The 20,417-nt window shown below is 38.1% G+C and overlaps 4 protein-coding genes across 4 annotated transcripts; 1 reads left to right on the forward strand and 3 right to left on the reverse strand.

The window, feature by feature from the left end:
• Window positions 1–5,543: 5,543 nt before the first annotated feature.
• GCK72_021442 (uncharacterized protein) lies at window positions 5,544–7,339 on the reverse strand (the record flags this gene model as incomplete). Its single annotated transcript, XM_053734268.1, has 8 exons — window positions 5,544–5,597; window positions 5,645–5,817; window positions 5,872–6,053; window positions 6,248–6,342; window positions 6,390–6,442; window positions 6,488–6,609; window positions 6,655–6,902; window positions 6,947–7,339. The coding sequence occupies 8 exons, from the start codon at window positions 7,337–7,339 to the stop codon at window positions 5,544–5,546; spliced, it is 1,320 nt and encodes a 439-aa protein (XP_053583181.1).
• A 645-nt stretch (window positions 7,340–7,984) lies between these two features.
• Window positions 7,985–10,932, reverse strand: GCK72_021443 (uncharacterized protein; the record flags this gene model as incomplete). The annotated part of the gene is made up of 9 exons (XM_003104487.2): window positions 7,985–8,241; window positions 8,286–8,541; window positions 8,590–8,706; window positions 8,757–8,809; window positions 8,857–8,981; window positions 9,028–9,278; window positions 9,326–9,696; window positions 10,700–10,845; window positions 10,892–10,932. The coding sequence occupies 9 exons, from the start codon at window positions 10,930–10,932 to the stop codon at window positions 7,985–7,987; spliced, it is 1,617 nt and encodes a 538-aa protein (XP_003104535.2).
• Window positions 10,933–11,520: 588 nt separating this feature from the next.
• On the reverse strand, window positions 11,521–14,773 carry GCK72_021444 (uncharacterized protein; the record flags this gene model as incomplete). Its single annotated transcript, XM_003104572.2, has 6 exons — window positions 11,521–11,608; window positions 11,656–11,781; window positions 11,828–11,913; window positions 13,060–13,134; window positions 13,184–13,300; window positions 14,642–14,773. 6 exons carry the CDS (start codon window positions 14,771–14,773, stop codon window positions 11,521–11,523), a joined length of 624 nt encoding a protein of 207 aa, XP_003104620.2.
• A 3,689-nt stretch (window positions 14,774–18,462) lies between these two features.
• On the forward strand, window positions 18,463–19,810 carry GCK72_021445 (uncharacterized protein; the record flags this gene model as incomplete). Its single annotated transcript, XM_053734269.1, has 6 exons — window positions 18,463–18,498; window positions 18,544–18,651; window positions 18,702–18,812; window positions 18,892–19,107; window positions 19,159–19,362; window positions 19,418–19,810. 6 exons carry the CDS (start codon window positions 18,463–18,465, stop codon window positions 19,808–19,810), a joined length of 1,068 nt encoding a protein of 355 aa, XP_053583182.1.
• Between the last annotated feature and the right edge of the window lie 607 nt (window positions 19,811–20,417).

Consider the following 20,417-nt stretch of genomic DNA (forward strand, 5'->3'; position numbering starts at 1 on the left):
GGACTCCCACAAAGTGACCACCAAAGGTTTTTGCAATTTCTGGAAAACTTCTGGTTAAAAGTGTCTGGATTTTCGTCGGAAACAGTCAATTTGGCCATACAATTAATTATTTATTAAAATCTATAAGAATGAATCGGAGAACAATTTTCAATTTCTAACACTCAAAATACGGCACACCAAATATATGAGTTATAGTTAGCCTGCCAAAAAACCATTGCTTCCTATCCTGCCCATACTGGTCCTTGTTCTGAAGAGGTTCTCCAAATAATCCATCCAAAATTTCTCCGTCGCTTATGAAGTTGAAATGTAGTTCAAAGTATGTCAGGGTTTTTGAAATTAACATTTCCTGAAAAGTTATATTATTTTTTGGGAACAAATGAGTATGATCTTTCAATGAAATAAGAAATTCCGATGAGACATTATTGAAGGAAATGTTGACTCGTGAAAAGTGGGTCAAATCTCGTAGTGGCACGTCCACAAAAAAGTTCTTAAGATTCAGCGAATTCGATTGCTTCCACTGCTCTGATTTCACAATTTTCTCCATTTCCAACCGGGGTTTTTCATATGTCTTGGTGCAATTTATCCGGATTTCTTTAATTTCCTTTGAGCAAATATAAGGGAGGAGTGATAGCAGCTGGTCTTCATTGTTGATAGCAGCGGAGAGCCAGTTAGTTTTTATTGGATCGATTCGAGACTTCAAGCAATTCGAAAATTCTGGTATGAATGTTGGGACATCCTTGATAATAATCCTCAAAAATTGAAGATTCAACTTTTGGTTCTTCAAGATTAGAGAGAAATCGCGGCAGAATAATTGGATGAAATTCTGATTTTCTAGATGCTTCTCGAATAACTCATCTGTCGTGGAAATAATATTCCATCCATATTTCCCCAACTGGGTCAGTCTTACTCGAAGACACCTTCACGTATAATTAAAAAGATTACTTCGGTAAACTTATCGTTACCCTCAAAGATTGATGAATTACCTTACCCACTGACCGAATGACATGCACTATTTCTTCTCACCGGAACGACCTCTACAGCGTGGCTAAGTCAACGGAAGCTCTTGAGAAACATCTAATCAGTATCTGAGAGTTATCGCGCCTCCGTCGCCACTCAAGAACCTTCGTCTCCTCCTTCATGGCTTCCCGCTCTTCTAGTACTTCCTCCACTGGAACCGTGCGTTCATCGTCATCAGGAAAAGGTATCCATCTTCTTGAGAATAACGTTAATAAACCGTTTAATCTATTCCTCTTTGTCTTGCCTTCTAAGTAACCGTACCTTTCACTTCTTGAGTTGGTTTGGGTTCACCAACCCTATAAACCTCCTCAACATGGTGCATCGACCAGAGTTAGTCGAACTTTGGTGGGGTGAGAGAATGCAGGGCTCGGAACCATGAATTGTTCCCTACTCGAGGACTAACAATATGAGGAAGCTGATTACAATAAGTAACTATGTACTCAGCTTCATACACTCATGCATCAAGAAACGGAACAACCGGTTCCCTGGTAGATCATACAAATACCAATCGTCAACTATGCAGCAATACGAGCAAGCGGATAAAGATGAGGACGAGATCGAAAAACGTAAAATCACCAGAACCTTCATCATTTCGGACCATTATCGGGATGCCAAAGAACGATTTCGATTGGATCCACCTGCAAAATTCAACCCCGTGTTATCAGAAGACGGATTGTATCGACATACCAGACCATTTGTCAACTCGAGACATCACAGGCATTCAGATGAAATGAAAGAACCTATCATCATCATTCATAAGCATCCATTAGCTAGCCTACTCATAATGGAATCTCACATAAGCCTGCTACATCAAGGCATAAAAGACGTCATCTCGGACATACAAAGAAAATATTGGATAGAGAAAATAGGAACACTCGTAAGAAAAATGAGAAGAGAATGTGTCACCTGTCAAAAAATGCATGCTCGACCATTCGCCTATCCTTATGCAACAGCTCTTCCTCAAATTCGAAGTCAACTCGTGGCTCCATTTGCATTCGTGGGACTAGACTATTTTGGCCCCCTCAGATACAAAACAAAAGAAGATAACGGAAAAATCTGGGTCTTGTTAGTCACATGTCTCGTAACACGTGCAGTACACCTGGAAATCGTCCAGGACAATACAACTCATAGTTTCATACTAGCCCTGAAGCGATACTTTGGTCGCAGAGGAGTACCACAATCCATATTGTCTGACAATGCTCCTGCATTCAAGTTAGGGTACAATATTATGAACACGGATATAAAGAGTCTGATAAATACGAGTATGACTCTGACGTCATTCCTAGCAGACAAAGAAATTGACATTCGGTTGATAACACCATTCTCTCCATGGAAAGGAGGGATATACGAGCGTCTTGTCGCTCTAGTCAAGAATATGCTCCACAAAGTTCTTGGTAAAATAACAATTCAATTCCTGGAACTTGAAAGTCTGATAATCGAATCAGAAGGAATTCTTAACTCTCGCCCAATCACTGCAAACAAGATCCACGTAGCAGATGCTAAACCAATTCGACCTGTGGACTATTTGATACCAAATGCAGCATTGGCACTACCAGAAAAATCAGGAACAATCTTTGGATTGATCAAATCTGGCGAAACCGAGATGTTAACAAGGAGATTGCTCGAATCTACCGCGGCTGTCCGAGAGAATTTCTGGAATGTATTCTCGGATGAATACTACGCACTGCTGAGAGAATCGGCCGCACGCCCAACAGCTCACTCGAGAGACTCACCCAAACCAGGAACGACCGTATTCGTGGTCACAGACAAAGTCGCCCGGTACAGATGGCCCATCGGAGTCATTCAAAAACTAATTCCTTCAAAAGACGGAAAAATACGGTCCGTTGAAGTAAAAATTGGAAAAAAGATCTTGGAAAAGTCAGTCAATCACCTCATCCCATTGGAGTTGCCACCAGAGGATCAGAAGAGTCCAGCCTCGGAGGCAGCACCGCAAGATACAACTCCAAATGTTGATTCTAAAAGGGACGAGCCTACAGCAAATCCGACACCTCCACAAGCGTCCGAAGTACAATCGGGACGTACTCGTCCGTATCTTCACCGAAAAGCAAAAGGAAACAATACGACAGATGGTCGTAACAACGCACTCAAGTCGTCGAGTGCAGACTCAACCACCTCTGATTAGTCAGAGGAATTGGGACGAACTTCCATTACGCTACCACTATGGAAGTTCTGTTCCCTCCCCCCAGTGTCGTGGAAATAATATTCCATCCATATTTCCCCAACTGGGTCAGTCTAACTCGAAGACACCTTCACGTATAATTAAAAAGATTACTTCGGTAAACTTATCGTTACCCTCAAAGATTGATGAATTACCTTACCCACTGACCGAATGACATGCACTATTTCTTCTCACCGGAACGACCTCTACAGCGTGGCTAAGTCAACGGAAGCTCTTGAGAAACATCTAATCAGTATCTGAGAGTTATCGCGCCTCCGTCGCCACTCAAGAACCTTCGTCTCCTCCTTCATGGCTTCCCGCTCTTCTAGTACTTCCTCCACTGGAACCGTGCGTTCATCGTCATCAGGAAAAGGTATCCATCTTCTTGAGAATAACGTTAATAAACCGTTTAATCTATTCCTCTTTGTCTTGCCTTCCAAGTAACCGTACCTTTCACTTCTTGAGTTGGTTTGGGTTCACCAACCCTATAACCTCAACATCATCTGTCCTTTCTCGTTTGACCAGGCATCCCGCTGTTTGGTTTAGATAACAGATGGGGACTGGAGTTTGACCATTTTTGAAGAAGAGACTAGCGTCCCCCGCCTCCCGGCGGGCTCCGCAGTACTCGGCTGCGCCTCGTGCGCGGTGCTTAGAAAGTTTTATATTCAAAAATTAGCTTGCTCGATTTGAAGGAAAATGGACGAACGTCCAGCTTTTAAATTCAAAACAGCCACACCGACTGATCCTATTTTCCCCGTATTCGATCAGAACATTCGAAATTTTTACAATATTTCCTTTCATATTCATTTAGAAAGTTCATACAAAAAACAAAAAAAAAAAACAAAAACGAATAAGAAGGTTTCGTACCCCCACCTCGCCGATTATCACCCCCGCACTCCAAATCGGCACGCTCATACTTACGCGATTTAAGAAGAGGGGCCGACTAGCGTCCCCCGCCTCCCGGCGGGCTCCGCTAGAAGGGGCTTCGCCCCTTGCGCAGTGCTCAGCAAGCTTTGAATCAGATCGCTACGACCATTTTGAAGCAAGTTATGAGCATTATTCTATTTTATGTGACCCAAGCAAACAGAATTTCATTAGCTTTCGAATGGTAGTAAGATGAAGGTTCTACGATAATTTTGAGCCGTGTTAGAAAAAATAAAAAAAATTAGACCAGCCAGAAACTCGAACCAAAAACCTCCCCAGCGACGCACCACAACACTGCCACTGAGCCACACACTCGCTGGTGTGTAGTCACCCAGATGGCGTTTAAGTGGCGGGAAGAGGCACGCTTGCTTCGACTCGACCAGCCGTCTCCTTTCAGAAATGTTCTTCAAAGTTTGGGACTTCATAACTCGGGTCAAAATCAATATTTTTCGAATCTGTTTTTTTTTCCCCCTAGTTAATTTTCCTGGCTAACACATATCAGAAAACCGTATTAGCCGGACCAAAGACACTCCAGAGCTAAGCGATATAAGCGAAAAACACGTTTTCTCCACAGCTCAGCTCCCACTGGACCGTTTTGGCTGAAACTTATATATTCCATTAGATAATTCCGATTTGACCAACATATCAAAAAATCAGAACAACTTTAGTACAAAAATTTTTCAGGACAGCCAAAAATGTCCGGGGAGGCCGACTACAGCAAGGCGTTTTTTTTGGTTTTCTTCAGACCACCGGCCGTACCGGGCTGGGGGTGATTCAAATTTAGAATTTGACGTAAAAAAGTGATTTCTCGTCTAATTTTACGTCTAGTTACCAAGTTATATGAAAAAATATCGGGTAGAACTCGAGATAATCGAGGTGAACCAAAAAAACCGAAAATTCTCTCAAAATAATAAGGTGACTCCATTCTATCGATTATAACTCGTTTAGAAGTATAGAATCTCAAAAAGAGGGTTCTTAATAAAAGGTTGCCCCGAAAAATTCCTATCTTTAAAAAAAATAAAATCAAATTTTCATCGAGAATCGGAAAAGTTATTAATGGTTCAAAAAGGGGACAAAAATGTGGACATTTTTTTTCGTTTTTTTCGCCGAATTTTGAGCATAACTCTGCTCTTTTTGACTCCAGATATTTGAAATTTAGCAAAAAGCAAGAAAAAGTTATTAGCTAAGCAGCTAAAAAAATTATCAAAAAATATAAAGTTTGAACAAAGTTGCACGAGGCAAAGCAAAAAAACGTTTTTGGACATTTTTTTAAGCCCCGCCCACTTTTTTTGGCCCAGCCATACCTACTACCCATTGGGAAAGAAGGTGGTGGACCATTGAATTATTCAAGTTTCTGGAAAAGCGACAAGGAGATTTTGATGATGAAGTCTTTATTCACGAACAGTTCGAAGAATGAACAAAATTATTTGTCGTTGCATGAGAATCCCAAGTGATTCAGCTGCCAGTGATCATCTTTCTGAAAATGAAATAGATATATAAGGTTTCAATACTGTTTGAACAAACATAGAACCCTTCGAAGTAAACACGACGATTCGATGTGCTGTTGTCAGCTCTCGCAGTAAGTGTGTTCAAAGCGTAAAATCCTATTTTCTCATCAGCGGCGTAAACACGCGTTTCGATTGGCACGGAGTTAGAGTAGAATTTAGCCTGCTCTCCTAGCCAATTCCCGAAATCTTCTGAAGCGAAGAAACTGAGAAGAAGTTTTTCAGAGAAGTTTTTTCAGAGCTTACGGAATGTTCCGAGGTCCTTGCATGCGCCGCAGGCGTTGCATGCGTATCCATGGAATGTGTTCTGATCGAAAAGTTCCTTGAATGCTTGTTGAGTATCCCACGAAATATCTGGGTGGAATAGTTGGTCCCATCGTCTAGAAGCTAAATCCAGTTTGGCTTGAGCTTCATCATGTTTAGACATTCTGAAAATAAACTATTTCAGAAGAAGTGAATGAATTGCACTTTCTTTGTCTTATTCTCCGTGCAATTTTGTTGAACTCGTACAATGTTCCAATCCATAAAAGTCTCGAAATATTCAGAATGATTCGGATTCTGAAAATCTCTATTATACCACGGAGAGCCCGATGTACTCACCTTTTGTATCTCGAACACATACTTATCTTGGAAGACTGTTCCAGATTCACCCTGATAAGTCACTGCAAAGTCGATCCATAATTCGGTCCCTTTCTTCACCACTTCAAACTTATGATTCTATAAAATATAAGTTGGACACATATGCTTAATTTCAGGAAACTAACCGTATAGGTCTGGACTTTCCCGTATCTTTTGTACCAATATTCGACAAATTGATCTGAAAATCGAAAAACTTGGAATAAATTCCAGGTCGTAAACATACTCAATGACAATTTTCCAACATCACAAGCTTGGATTTCAGATTTCGGATCCAAGTAGGTGTTCAAGGATTCGTATAATGATTTGTATCGAATACCACCATTCAGGAAGATATCACTAACCAGTCTTGAAAACAATTATTTTAAGAGTTAAACTCATTACCAATCTAACTTAGTTTTCAGCCTCGAAATAAAAGTTTCGAAGGGATTAGCTGGTTCAAGGGGAGGAGACGTCGGAATACTTTTACAATCATTCATCATCTTCAGTGTATTCACAACGAAATATCCTTTCTCACTATCCAAAGACGCTGACATTGTCCATTGATCAGCTCCTACCACATTTTCTCGAGTTTCAGTTCTAATTATAAGTTTAGTAGTGATGTCTGTAATCGAATTATCTTCCATCACGGAGTTCGTAAGCTACAAACATACTATTTATTGATTTATAAAATTGCTTAACTCACTTCAAACTTCGAATACAACCTGCTCAAATGGGTCATCCATTTGTGAAACTGATCAATACTCAATCCAAAAGCTGGTTCCATACAAGTCTCGATATAGGCGTTTGGAGAAATCATCTCCATCAACTGGTTCCAATTATTCTGGTTTTCCGAAGTCAACAAGTTCAAAAAGTTCCGATTGAATTGAGTCATCATCTCTTCAGCAGCTTTCGGCATTCCTTCACTTGCAACAAGTCTTCGAGGCTTGGAAACAGTTTCAGAATTCATATCAGGAATCTCGTTGTTGTAGAAATTGTTGATGAAATACGAAGGAGCATTGTCTTCCTCGATAGAATCAAAAAATCCGTGAGCTCCTCCTACGAAAAAGAGAAAAGTTGAAAAGACAAACAGACGCATCGCGATACCGGGCGAATGATGAGAAGAGTGGAAAGTCGCGGCATTTTATAGCCGGTCTCATATTTTTGATTCGATTATATTTCTGTATATTTCATTGTTGGGAATGTGAACATGGCACTCTGGAGAGGTACTGTAGCTCCTCCTACGTTCTGATTGGACGCTGGTTTTCAAACTGAAAAAGTTCGAGTCGTGATTTTTTCGGCGTGTTGACGTTCGGAGAGAAACGCCAGACTAATTTCACCTAGTAATATTAGTTGAAATCCACCACGGCCTCCAGTGACGGATCTAATTACAACTTTTGTTTTATTTACATGCACTAATTAATTAAAGTGAAATACAAAAAATTTATGCAAAGTTGTGCGAAGCTTCCAACAGAAAAATACAAACAAGCAGCTTCCTTAATCAGAACAATTTCTCAAACGAATCTGAAACTTATCTTATTATGTCGACGCGCTGCTAAATAAGTACGGCTTTGTTAAATTGACTTGGTGAGATGAATCACATGCAGTTCGAATACTGTAGTATACTGTAAAACTTGCCAGAAAACTGTACTGAAGAAAGTACTCATCTTTGGGAATTCTTAATTTTTTCAACTTCAATCAAAACAATGATTATGCAATTAACATTTATCCAAATAAAATCCAATTACAACTCAATGAATTTTCTCTTCTGGGTGGTTTCATCACACAAAAAATACATTCGATTCATTCTCCAGTATCCGTCCTTATCCTTGAATCCAGAGAATCCAACGTCCACTTCTTCTTGTTCCTGAATGTCCGTGGCTCTACTCATCGTAAATGTCGTCGCGAATTCCGCTCGGATCAGATTCCTGATGTTAACTTGAGTAACCACACACTTCGCATATCTCATAGCCACTTTCTCCATATGCTCTCGAATCTTGTCTGAAAGTGAAACAATTGCTTTTCTATACTAAATGTAAACCTACCGTAACCCAGATCTCGTGCACCAACACACGCTCCCCATTTCGTATCTTTTGGGTCAAAAAGGTCAAGAAATGACTGGAATACATCCCAATTTTCTCCATCAATCATTCCACAGAATCGTTTGTTCACTTCCATCAAATTGTTTGCGCCATCCAAAATAGCAGGATGTCTGGTTCGATCTACAGTACACTTTTTCGTGACCCAGTAGATACGCCAATAACTGAATGAGTTATCCAGTTGAGGAACATAGTCTTCTTCCTGGAATTGTTAGGTTTCTCGGATGCTCTAAACTAAAAGAGAAATAACCTTCTTGACACGAAACGTGTAAGTGTCACGGTAGAGAGTTGTGTTTGGAGCTTCCCAAGTTGTAGAGAAAGTTATTTCAATATCTTGTTGATTCTTTGTATAATTGAATACGTTGTCCTGAAACTTTCTAACATCGGACATCAATGATTTTGACTAATGAGACATACCGAGTATCTCCGTATTCCGTGATATCTATCTGCCATAAATTTGATGAATTCCTCTGAAAATTACTGATCTTCTCGCTCAACCCTGTTGGAAATGACCTACTCTTGTTCATTTTTGGTTCATCGCAAACCACAAACTGAGCAGCTTCAGTTATCCAATCACCGAAATCTTCAAAATTCTCCAGTTTTTTGCTATATCCGTACGGTAAGAATAAATCACTGACCAGCCTTTAAATACATTTCTCGTTACTTCATATTTGTATATTTCACTCACTTTGTTCTGACTCTCTCAACGAAATGATCAGGATCTTCCAATGGATCTTGTGGTGCAGTCTGTGGAATGCCTCGACAACTTCCAACAAAAGTGAGATGATCAATCAGAAAGTAATTCCACAGGCGTTTGAACGAAGCTTCGTATTTCCATTTACCAGCTATTTGACTTCCATCGTGAATGGTAGCATTGTGACGCATGATTACGAAAGCGTACTTCGGACCAGCCAAGTCACGGTTTTCGAATTCCACGTTCTATGTTTAAGCAAATGAAATTCGGTTTACCATGTACAAAAACTTACACTCCAAACTCGATAATAAGCAGACAAATTAATCATAAGCTGATACAGTTGATCAGCATTCAAATTTTTTCCAGAAGCGAAACAGGACTGAATTTGTATATTCGGATTGAAATAACGGGCCAAATCGTCAAAGTGAGCACGACTCCTTTTCTGTAGAACTGCCAACATGTCCTCCTTGAATCTTTCGTTCATTTGGGCTTGAGTACTCGGATGTGGTTCTCCTCTTTCAGAGGGTGTTCGTCCATCGTCTCTTCCTAGGTAACGCACGTCTTCAGTTGATTCATATGGAGAATCCCAGTCGAAATCAAAGAAATCTGAGGCTGACGTGGAGAGGAAAAGGAGAAACAACAGAAAAAGACGGCACATTTCCGCTGAAAATGGAGAAAAGGGGAGAGGAAGGAGAGTTATATATTCATAGATAATTCGATTTGGTTTTCTGGTGGGAAAAGGGTGTACGGTATCGGCAATAAACATAAATGTTTTATTATATGGGAAACCAAGGAAAAAAGTAGAAACTTCAAAACCAACTAGAAGAAACTGTTAAAACATTCAAGTTTGTGCTGCTTCTTCGGTTTCGAAATTTCTTTGGAAACATCCACAATTTGACACGATTTCTGAATGGACGGTTGATGGAAATTGTTGAAATAGAAGTAATGGTCCCATGAAATGTGATTAATATTGTCGATAGATTGACGAGAACTGAAATACAACTCTTCTTTTGGGAAGACAATTTTAAACATACTTTGATTCCGATATCTCAATAAAAAGGAGAAGAAAGTATAGCCCATTGGCATGACGATTACTGCTAAATGAGTTAGAATCTAAAAATAATTCAGTTCCGCTTCTTTTCGTTCTGATGAAATATTACCTGCAACCAAGCAGTCAGAAAAAATTTCTTCTGTAGATTTCTCGTTGCTTGAGACATTTTACTTTTTTCCAAAGAGAAGAGGAAGTAGAAACTCAAGCATGCAAAAGTAATAACTTGAACCAATATCAATAGTGAGAATAATAGGACTGTGGTTATCAAGAGAGGTACAGAAACTGGTTTAAAGGAAAATGCAGTTGTGAAAAACTGAGGAATTGGACAGAGAAAATACTGGAAATTACACTGATTGTATATTGAGTGTTGTGGAAATCCCAACCTCCGAATATGCATTTTTCGCAGTCTTTTGATCTTCCAGCTTCAAAAAAGAAGATATCAGAAGTGAGAAACTAATCAAAAACATCACTGAATGAAATGATTTCCTCCAGTGAATTTTAAATCTAAAATTTGGAGGAGCGATAGCATTGAAACGATTTTCAAATATCATAACAATTGCTGATCCGAGTCCTGAAGTTGTCACTTAAAGAAGAAGTTTACAGTTGATTACAAACCAGTTATGATAATCACAAGCATAACAAGCTGAATTTGAGTGGGCACTCCAATCAAACTGAATACGCCAACTGGAAGTACGACAAGAGTTGGAATGAAAAAATATGGAATAACAAAGAGAGAATACATTAGATCCATTGCTCTTGTCCTGAAAATTGAATGAGTTCTCATGAGAAACTTTGTGGATTCCTCACCAACAAGCCATATTGATCAGATACCATTTCATCTCTTTCATTTGTGAAGGTGAATGAAAAACCAATAAATATAAGGTGAGACTAGTGACGGCTACTTCTGAAACCGTCAGCAAGAAACACAAATTACGGAAAAATGTAGGATTTTCCAATAACGAAACTTCCTGATTACAACTCATTGTTTGAACGAAGAGAATTCACTGAATATATTTTTAGTATTCGTAGAGTTTGTGACAACAAGATGTTGGAGGCGAATGATCTCGAGATAGGTCAAGCAGAAATATTAAGAAGAATAAGATAAAGAAGTCAGGCGACACTTTGTTGGCTTTTTGGAAAGAAAACTCGGTTTTTGTGTAGGCTATACTATGACACCACAATAAAATAATTGAATACATGAATTAGTAATTGAGAGAGGACATTTTTCACAGGACAACAGGAATTAAGAACTGTCCCAGCGTGAAAACAAATCAATTTAAAGAGCAAATAGCTTTTATTGTTCTTTTTCGCTTTTCAGATAACCATTTTATTTCCTGAAAACAATCAAATCAGGATTAGGCAACCAGTGAAGAGAACTATTCGATTTTGAGGCGTTTTAGCTGAAAAAAACAGAGAATAAAACACTGCGAGTGCAGTCAAACTACCTCTTCATCACTCAAGAATCCACGAATAGTTGGTAAATGGAGAGAATCACTCATATTTTTATCAAAACGATCTTTGCTTCTGAAATGAATCCACGTGATAGATAGTTGAGAGAAGCACTATATCACCTTTGTGCTACAATCAAATCCTTTCTCTTCAATGCATCTTCTCTTTCAATTATCAGTTCTCTGAGACCAGCTTCTCTTGCTTTCAGATCTTTTACACTTTCATCTATCGCAGATGCTTGAGCATATCTTAAAATAAGCAAGATTTCAGAAAACTTGAATTCTCAGTGAATACTTTTCATCCCAAATAGATTCTTCTCGTTTTCTTTCCAAAAGTCTCAACATGTTATTGAATTCAGCCATTCGAGAACCAAAGTATACCTGAAAAAGATGTCTGAATTGAAATTCGATAAGAGAAAAGGAACCTCTTTCCTCGGTTTCCGTTTATTCCCTTTCTCATCCACTCCTAAAAACTCGTCCGATATCTGTTTTTTCGACCTTAAAATATTGTGTTTGTTGTTTACACATCTGCGTTTTTCACTGTGTTCATCTTCATTATTTGGCCTTTTTTTGCACATGACTAGACGAAATGAGTACATAGAAAAAGCAAGAATTTGTGACGATGCGAGTGATGTCAATGGTGGGAAAAAAAGAAGAAACTGAATAATTGAATGGGTGGAAATGTAGATGGAATTGTTTTGGGATAGAGACAAGGAACATGATAGAGGGAAAAATAAAACAAAATGATAAATGGAAAATATCACGCAATCAGAATAATGTTGACTCAATCCAACTACCTGTCGGATAATGGTGGTGATACAGATGATTGCGGTTTTGAAGATGAAGACGATGATGACTACTGAAATACGGGCAGAAATTTAGAATTTTATGCGTTTCTTCATAATTCAAAACTGTAGTTTTTGCCAGTTTATACAAACCTACGGTACCGCTCAAAAGTGCATTAAGTTTTTCCTTTTTCAGTTGAAAATTTTGAGAGTGTGTCATAGTAAAACTAAATGTCCCACAAAATATATTTTTCTGAGATCGAACAGACCAAGAGTAGAACTTCATTTTTGTAGTTGACAACTTTTTTGTACGGATACTTCCTAGCAAGTTACATATCGAGAAAGTGATTTCTCCTTCAAATCGATTCATTTCAGTGCAAAATAGTGCGATTTTTGAGCTGTCGTCTAAAAATGACCATAACTTTCCGGGGAATGTCCGTACAAAAAAGTTGTCAACTACAAAAATGGAGCTCTACTTTTGATCTGTACGATCCATTAAAAATCTATTTGATGGGGCAATTAGTATTACCATGACACACTCTCAAAGTTGAACCTTTTCCACTGAAAAATCAAAACTTAATATATTTTTGAGCGGTACTGTAGATACATTAAAAAAAGAAACTCGATAAGTTATCTGTGGAATTTGTAGAATTTTTGAATCAAAAGGCAAACGACTCAAACTTTTGTGATTATTTTTTAAACTAATTTTAAGATCTTAACATGTTTTATAAACCTGACTAACCGGTGCTGATTTTTCACTGTTTGTATCCACTGTAATTGCCTCTGTTACTGCTGATGATGAAGGTAATTGTGGATTCTGAAGCCATCTCATTTTATTTTTGAATAACTCAAAACAACTGACTCACCTTCATTGAAGCTTCTCTTTTCCGTAATCTATTCAGCATTTCTTTTGAAAATAATATCTCTTCATCCTCTGAATCAGTGTCATAAAGCCCGACAATTGTCTTTGTTTCTCTCATTTTCTGAAAAAAAAGAACGAAACAATGGGGAATGGAGTTGTGTATTGGAGCATGAGAAAACAAGGTTTTCTTGAAGAAAAAGGAGGAAAAGAGAGCTGGAGAATAACAAATTTGAATGGGAAACGAGTGATGAAAAGTTGCCAAGGATACCAGAATCTGACCAACAGTTGTAAGTTTCGAAATAGAGAAACAGAGTCACGTGATCATCTAGAACCTGTATGTAAATACAATATATTCTAGAATAAGTATTGACTTTGTTATGAAATACGTTTCTAGAAGAGGGTCATATGAGAAACCAAAAGTGTATTTTGTCTAAAGTCGAGTAGGCGGCAGTTCAACTGACTCAATAGCAAATAAGAAATAAGATGAGAGAAGAAAGGAGCAAATAGAAAAGCTGCCAATCTATATTTGTTTTTATTTTGATTATGATGATTATGACAAGAAAATGCATAGAGAAGCAAAACGAAGAATCGAGAAAATATATTATGAGAAATCCACATTAAACTCTGTAAGTCAGATAATCTGTGAGGGAGAAGACGATGAAGAAAATCTTCCGAATTCAAAGGACTCGTAGAAGTAAAAAGACCGGACTTTGTCTGGACTTGTAACTTTTTGAGTGACTCGTACTAAATATACTTTTGTTATGCGATTTAATAAAATTGAGGGGAAAAAGAGAGGCGAAAGAAGAGAGAATGTTTACGTGAGAGTATACCAACAGCGTCAGAAGGTGTCTTTCAATGACTAACCAAATATATACATGTACGTATTTGGTGAGTGTAGACGCTGCTGACGGGAGAAAAAAGCTTTTCTCAAGGAACACCTGCTACTTATTTTCTTAGTTGTTTTGGTTCGTCTTCTTTTAGTTTGGCTACTTAATTGGGAGAAGTAAAAAAAGGTTTTTGAGGTTCGAAATAAAACTTTGTCGACTTCCAGCTGTCCGTGGGAATGTGACAGACCGATTTTTAGGATTGCAACATTTAGAATGAAACATTTCAACTCTATGGAAATTACCGGTACCTAGATAGAGAGAAAATGAAGAAGAAGAACTCAGATTTGTGAATTTCCACGAATCTTTTACAAATCGAAGGGCTTCCTCCTACTCAAGTACTACTACATTTCCACTGATTTTGTTCACAAAAAGCACATTTCGCTCAGTGACCTTATTTACGAGCCATTTGCCAATTACACCGTTTTCTTCCGCACCATTGGCTTTTTTTTTCCTTTTTTCCAGCTTATTTTTTTCTCTACTTGAAAATGTCAATAACACACGTTTAATCAAGAAAAATGGGAAGAGTAATTGAGTTTTAAAACTGAATACTAAAAAATGAATTATGAAAAACTGACCGGTTTTGCCTTCAACGGCAACAGAATTCCTCTATCGAGTTCGACAAAACTCATCGTTTTCTGTTTTGGTTCGTCCTTGAAATGGCTGTCGAATGGGGGTATTTCACCTGCAAATTGAAGAGGAAAGATCATTCGGAAAGTGAAATTGAAGAAGGAGAGAATACCGATAATTAGACGAGATCTAGTATACATTTATTCACATTTCAAATCTAAAAATCTTACTTTTCTTATCCATTTCCGTCTCTTTTATATGGTCCAGAAACTCAAAAACTCCAAGTGTCCTTCTAAAATTCGGCTCCATTTTTAGTACTCTTTTTGACTTTTTCGGGTGAAAAAGTGATAGAAAACGAGCGAAAAATGACATTGGAAGATAGATTTTTGAATGTTTTTGATGACGAAAAATAACAAAAAGGAGAAACAAATATTCCGGGGCTTTATGTGACACCGAACTTTGACTTTCCAATTTTCGCATGAACAATGAGTTTTTTTTTCTGGATATTTTATTATTATTCGGCACATGGAATATGGCATCGATTATTATTTTTTCATGAGAACGTGTCACATTTCGACCAGATTGAAATGATGAAAATAACTGACCTGCTCCACTAATAACAACTGAAAGACTAGCGTCCCCCGCCTTCCGGCGGGCTCCGCTAGAAGGGGCTTCGCACCTTGCGCAGTGCTCAGCAAGCTTTGAATTTTTGTTCTACGACCATTTTGAAGCAAGTTAATTGACTTTTTTTATTTTATGTGACCCAAGCAAGCAACATTTCATTAGCTTTCAAATGGTAGTAAAACCAAGTCTGTACGACAATTTTGAGCCGAGTTAGAAAAAATTAAAAAGTTAGACCAGTCAGAGAATCGAACCAAAAAGCCCCCGGCAACGCACCACAACACTGCCACTGAGCCACACAGGTGAACCGCTGGGGAACACATATGGAACCGCGCGGTGGCGAATATGTGGCTAAAAAGAATGAGGGTTGGGCCCTATATGTGCCCATATGGATCCACGCGCGGTCGGCCGAAAACGTGGGGCGCATATGGAACGCATATGGATAGCTTATCAGCATTAATTCTACCAACCGTATTTGGTTGATTATTCTGTATGAAACACTAGAAAGCCCTAATTCATTGTTACGATAGGTATGTAATGTTATTATGTTGTTTCACTATTCCTTTTTCCAACTTGTTCACTTTCCATTTCTCGGACTTGTATATTTTCTCCGTTCTTTCTCGAAGTTCTTCATTTTTCAAACAGATAATGGCAATACTTCATGTAAAATTGAAAATCACATACGATTTCATATAAATATTATAGGTTAGCTTGGCGGTTATAAAACAATTTTTGATGTTCGAGCTTTTCTTTGAACTCTGAAAAAAAAACCCGCCGACGAAATTCGAAGTCCGGTATTTTGACTTTACTTCGGTATGACAAATACTTACCTTCTTACCTTTAAATCCATCTGAAAAATATAATTTCTTATCATACCGAAGTAAAGAAAAACACAAGACTCGAATTTCTCGACAAAAAGCTAAAATTTAAGTTTATTGAGAAAATAACAACTTTTGTATTGAAAAAATAAGTTTCCGTAAGTTTAAATAGCTTTATTTTTATTTTTAAAGTTTGCCATTATCTGTTTTGTGCAAAAAGAATGAAGAAAATAGGTGAAAACTTCGAGAAACGGAGAAAATGGGCCCGGACTTATAGAAAAAAATGTCGCGTCGATTTACGGTAAACAACACGCCCACGTGTAATTCCGGAGTGTCGTTGCGGCGGCCGGCCGCCACCCTCAAATATGGACCATACATGGAACGTATATGGGAGCCAAATGGGTGCACGCGCGGCCAGTACACAGAAAAGACGACCACACATATACGCCACACGCGCGGTCCACGTTTCATTTATGGACACATATAGGACGCTATTCTGGCACTTTCACACATAGGATTCCCAGCGGTTCACCTGTGCACACACTCGCTGGGGTGTAGCCACCCAGATGGCGTTTAAGTGGTGGGAAGAGGCACGCTTGCTTCGACTCGACCAGTCGTCTCCTTTCAGAAACGTTCTTCAAAGTTTGGGGTCTTATAACTCGGGTCAAAATCAATATTTTTTAAATCTGTTTTTTTCTCCCCCTAGATAATTTTCCTGGCTAACACATATCATAAAACCATATTAGCCGGACAGAAGACACTCCAGAGCTAAGCGATGTAAGCGAAAATCACGTTTTCTCCACAGCTCAGCTCCCACTGGACCGTTTTGGCTGAAACCTATATATTCCATTAGATAATTCCGATTTGACCGACATATCAAAAATTCAAAACAACTTTAGTACAAAAAATTTTCAGGACAGCAAAAATAGTCCGATGGAAGCCGACTTCAGCAAGGCGTTTTTTTCTGTTTTTCTGCATACCACCGGCCGTACCGGACGGGGGGTGCTTCAAATCAGAAATTTGACGTAAAAAAGTGATTTCTCGTCTAATTTCACGTCTAGTTACCAATTTATATGAAAAAATATCGGGTAGAAGTCGAGATAATCGAGGTGAAGCAAAAAAACCGAAAAATCAAAAAATCGAAAATTCTATCAAAATAAAAAGGTGCCTCCATTCTATCGATTATAACTCGTTTAGAAGTATAGAATCTCAAAAAGGGGGTTCTTAATAAAAGGTTGCTCCGAAAAATTCCTATCTTTTAAAAAAATAAAATCAAATTTTCATCGAGAATTCGGAAAGTTATTAATGGCTCAAGTTGCCGACAAAAATTCGGACATTTTTTGTCGTTTTTTTCGCCGAATTTTGAGCATAACTCTGCTCTTTTCCACCACAGAAATATGGAATTTGACAGAAAGCAAGAAAAAGTTATTAGCTAAGAAGCTAAAAAAGAATTATTGAAAAATATAAAGTTTGAACAAAGTTACACTGGCCAAAGCAAAAAACAAAATTATAGACACGCGCTTAAGCCCCGCCCACTTTTTTTGGCCCAGCCATACCTACTACCCATTGGGAAAGAAGGTGGTGGATGCAATCGTATTGCATCGGTTTCCAGGACTATGTGAATATCGCTCAATTGGTTATCTGGCTCATGGAAATCTATGAAACTTCTGAGATCTCGACACACTTTTCGAAGTTTTTGACTGTTAAAAACTTATTATTTTTAACGATAAGTATTAGAAATAACTCACATAGATCGGAAATCACAATTCTCCAATATATTTTTCAGTGCTACATCAGGTAATTGTAGAAAACAGGACATTGTTAGAAAATAATGCAGAATGTTGAACAAAATCGAGAAAAAATGATAAGCAGTTGTTAGTTTTGCTGATAAGAAGATTATGGCTGTTTTATGAATTTGTCATTTCAGTCATGAGTTATATAAATATTTGGATGTTTTTACACATTCTCATAAAGTCTTGCTGGTTTACTAAAAACTATCCATAAGACCATACTAGAAAAGTAGGCCGGGCCGATTTTTGACAAGCCTGGTCTTAATTATAGTGTCATTTACTTAAAGTGCCAAACAAACATTGTCGTATCAGTTAGTTTCCGTGTGACACTCATTTTCTTACACCTAACATTCTTTTTTAAAAATATTCCTAGCATCACTTCTCTGGTTGAACTTCCAGAAGTAGCTTAAACAAAACCATGTTTTTTTCTTTGGAAACTTCCTTTCCTCCCTTTTTTCACGATTTATAGAAAAAAACTTCTGAATCAACCGAATTTCATTTAATTTTGTTATTTGTTATGTTCTTATTTTCCAATTTCTTATTTTCCCTATTCCAAATCGTTTTGCAGGCGTAATTTGGTTTGCAGACCACAAAGACGGGATGGATATTTCGGGAAAAATTACTATTGACACTTATGTAAGTTTCAATTTTCTTTCCAACAAATGAAAAATGAGTTTTCAGCAACAATTGGCTCATTTCGTTGAGTGTCCGATTTGCTACACCATATACGATAAACCCATGCAAATGGGTTGTGGCCATACATTTTGCTCAACATGTATCGGAAGCTTGGTAAGCTTTTTTAGACATAAAACATGGACAAAAGTATTATATTTTTTCAGGTGGAACGAGTGAAAACTCCTGGCGCTACAGAAATCAAGTGCCCAGAATGCAGAAAGCCAACGACAGTTCCTGTGGACGGGCTTCCAGTCAATTACAGAATTCAGGAGATCGTACAGAAAGTTGCGCCGCTTTTTAAACATCGACATCTGGTGAAACATTGTACACAATGCAAGGAGATTCTCGCTCAAGGAGTCTATTTCGATTGCTCACAGTGTGCTGAAAATGGATGCAAAATATGCCCAATGTGCGCACTTCGTGGTTGAAAAGAAGGCGTTGACATCTGAAGACGTTCGTGTGATAAAGGAAAAGATCAATGAGGCATCGGCACGAGCATGTGAAGCTCTTAAAAACATCAAACCTCAATTTGAGTCAGTTGGAGGAAGCGTCGAAAAAAAAGTGGTCGAGGTGAGTTGTTTCAATATTGAAAATAAAAATAACATTTTGAAATTCTTTCAGAAACTTGAATCTTTCTTAAAAATCTTTGACTTCATGTTGAATTCATTCGACAGCAAAATCAAAGATACTTCAACTATGGATGAGCTGATGGTAGAAGTTAAAAAGGCGGAACAAGTAGCTGAAACATATGAAAAAGGAAGAAAAACTGATGAACTGATGGCTGCTATCGAAAGAGCTATCGAGGAATATCTCAAACCGTTTGAGGTAAAGTTTAATTGATATTTTACAAGAACTGTATTTAAAAAAATATTCCTTTCAGAAACTCAAACAAGAGTTGAAATTTCAAGCGGATATTCCTGATATTGCTGGTGCACCGGCTCCGGATACACCTCCTACTCATGCTGCTCGAGCACCACCACCGCCACCTCCTAGTGCGTATAATTTTCTCGCTGAGGCGTTGATACATGGATCAAGAGCTGGTCGTGTCATTGATGATTTCGCTCAGCAGCCAGCAAATGTTTCATTTTCTGTTCATCCAACAGCCCCTTGTAGAATTATGGGACCTCCAGGACGTCGAATGATGCCAGGTCATTTTCGTCAACTCATGCGACTGCAACAGCAACAGGAACAACTCCAACAACAACAACAACCAGAACAAGACCATCAACAACCACCACTGATTGATTTATTATCTGGATTTGGATTTGATTAAATCTAATAAAAACACCGGAGTGCAGTCTTCTGAACCCTCGAAATCACCTCAAAATTTTTGGAAAACCTGCCAGAATTTGTATTTTTTCTTTCCCCAAAAATTTGGTTTATCTATCAGATTGGCTATTGGGCTTCCACGATATCAATACTCCATTACTTGTTTTTTTATAACAAATTCTAATATTCATTCCATCAGCGTTTGATTTAAGAGCTGTCATAGATTTCTTCTGGCTTGATTTCTACAAGAATTCAAAATATCGGGGAGGTCGGTCTGATTTCGCCAACAATAATGATGAGAGTTTGTATGATAACGTAGCGTTTTTGGAATAATATTGAAACTGCTTCAAGTGTTTTTTGATTTCGATCAGACTTAATATATTATAACTTCTTCTGTTTTTATTATTATTGTATGAATTTTAATTAAGAAATGAAGCTTATCTGAAAATTGCATCTAATAGAAAAAAAACAAAAACGCAAGATGCCGCCTCTCCACGTGAAAAATTTGCCCCACCCGGCATTTACAAAAAAGTTTCATGCCCCCTCGTGTAGAAATACAAGCATATGTAGTGTCGCCGCCAACTCCAAAAATCCAAGATGTCTTCTCATTG

This window comes from Caenorhabditis remanei, chromosome V, assembly GCF_010183535.1.
Source record: "Caenorhabditis remanei strain PX506 chromosome V, whole genome shotgun sequence".
Lineage (NCBI taxonomy): Eukaryota > Metazoa > Nematoda > Chromadorea > Rhabditida > Rhabditidae > Caenorhabditis > Caenorhabditis remanei.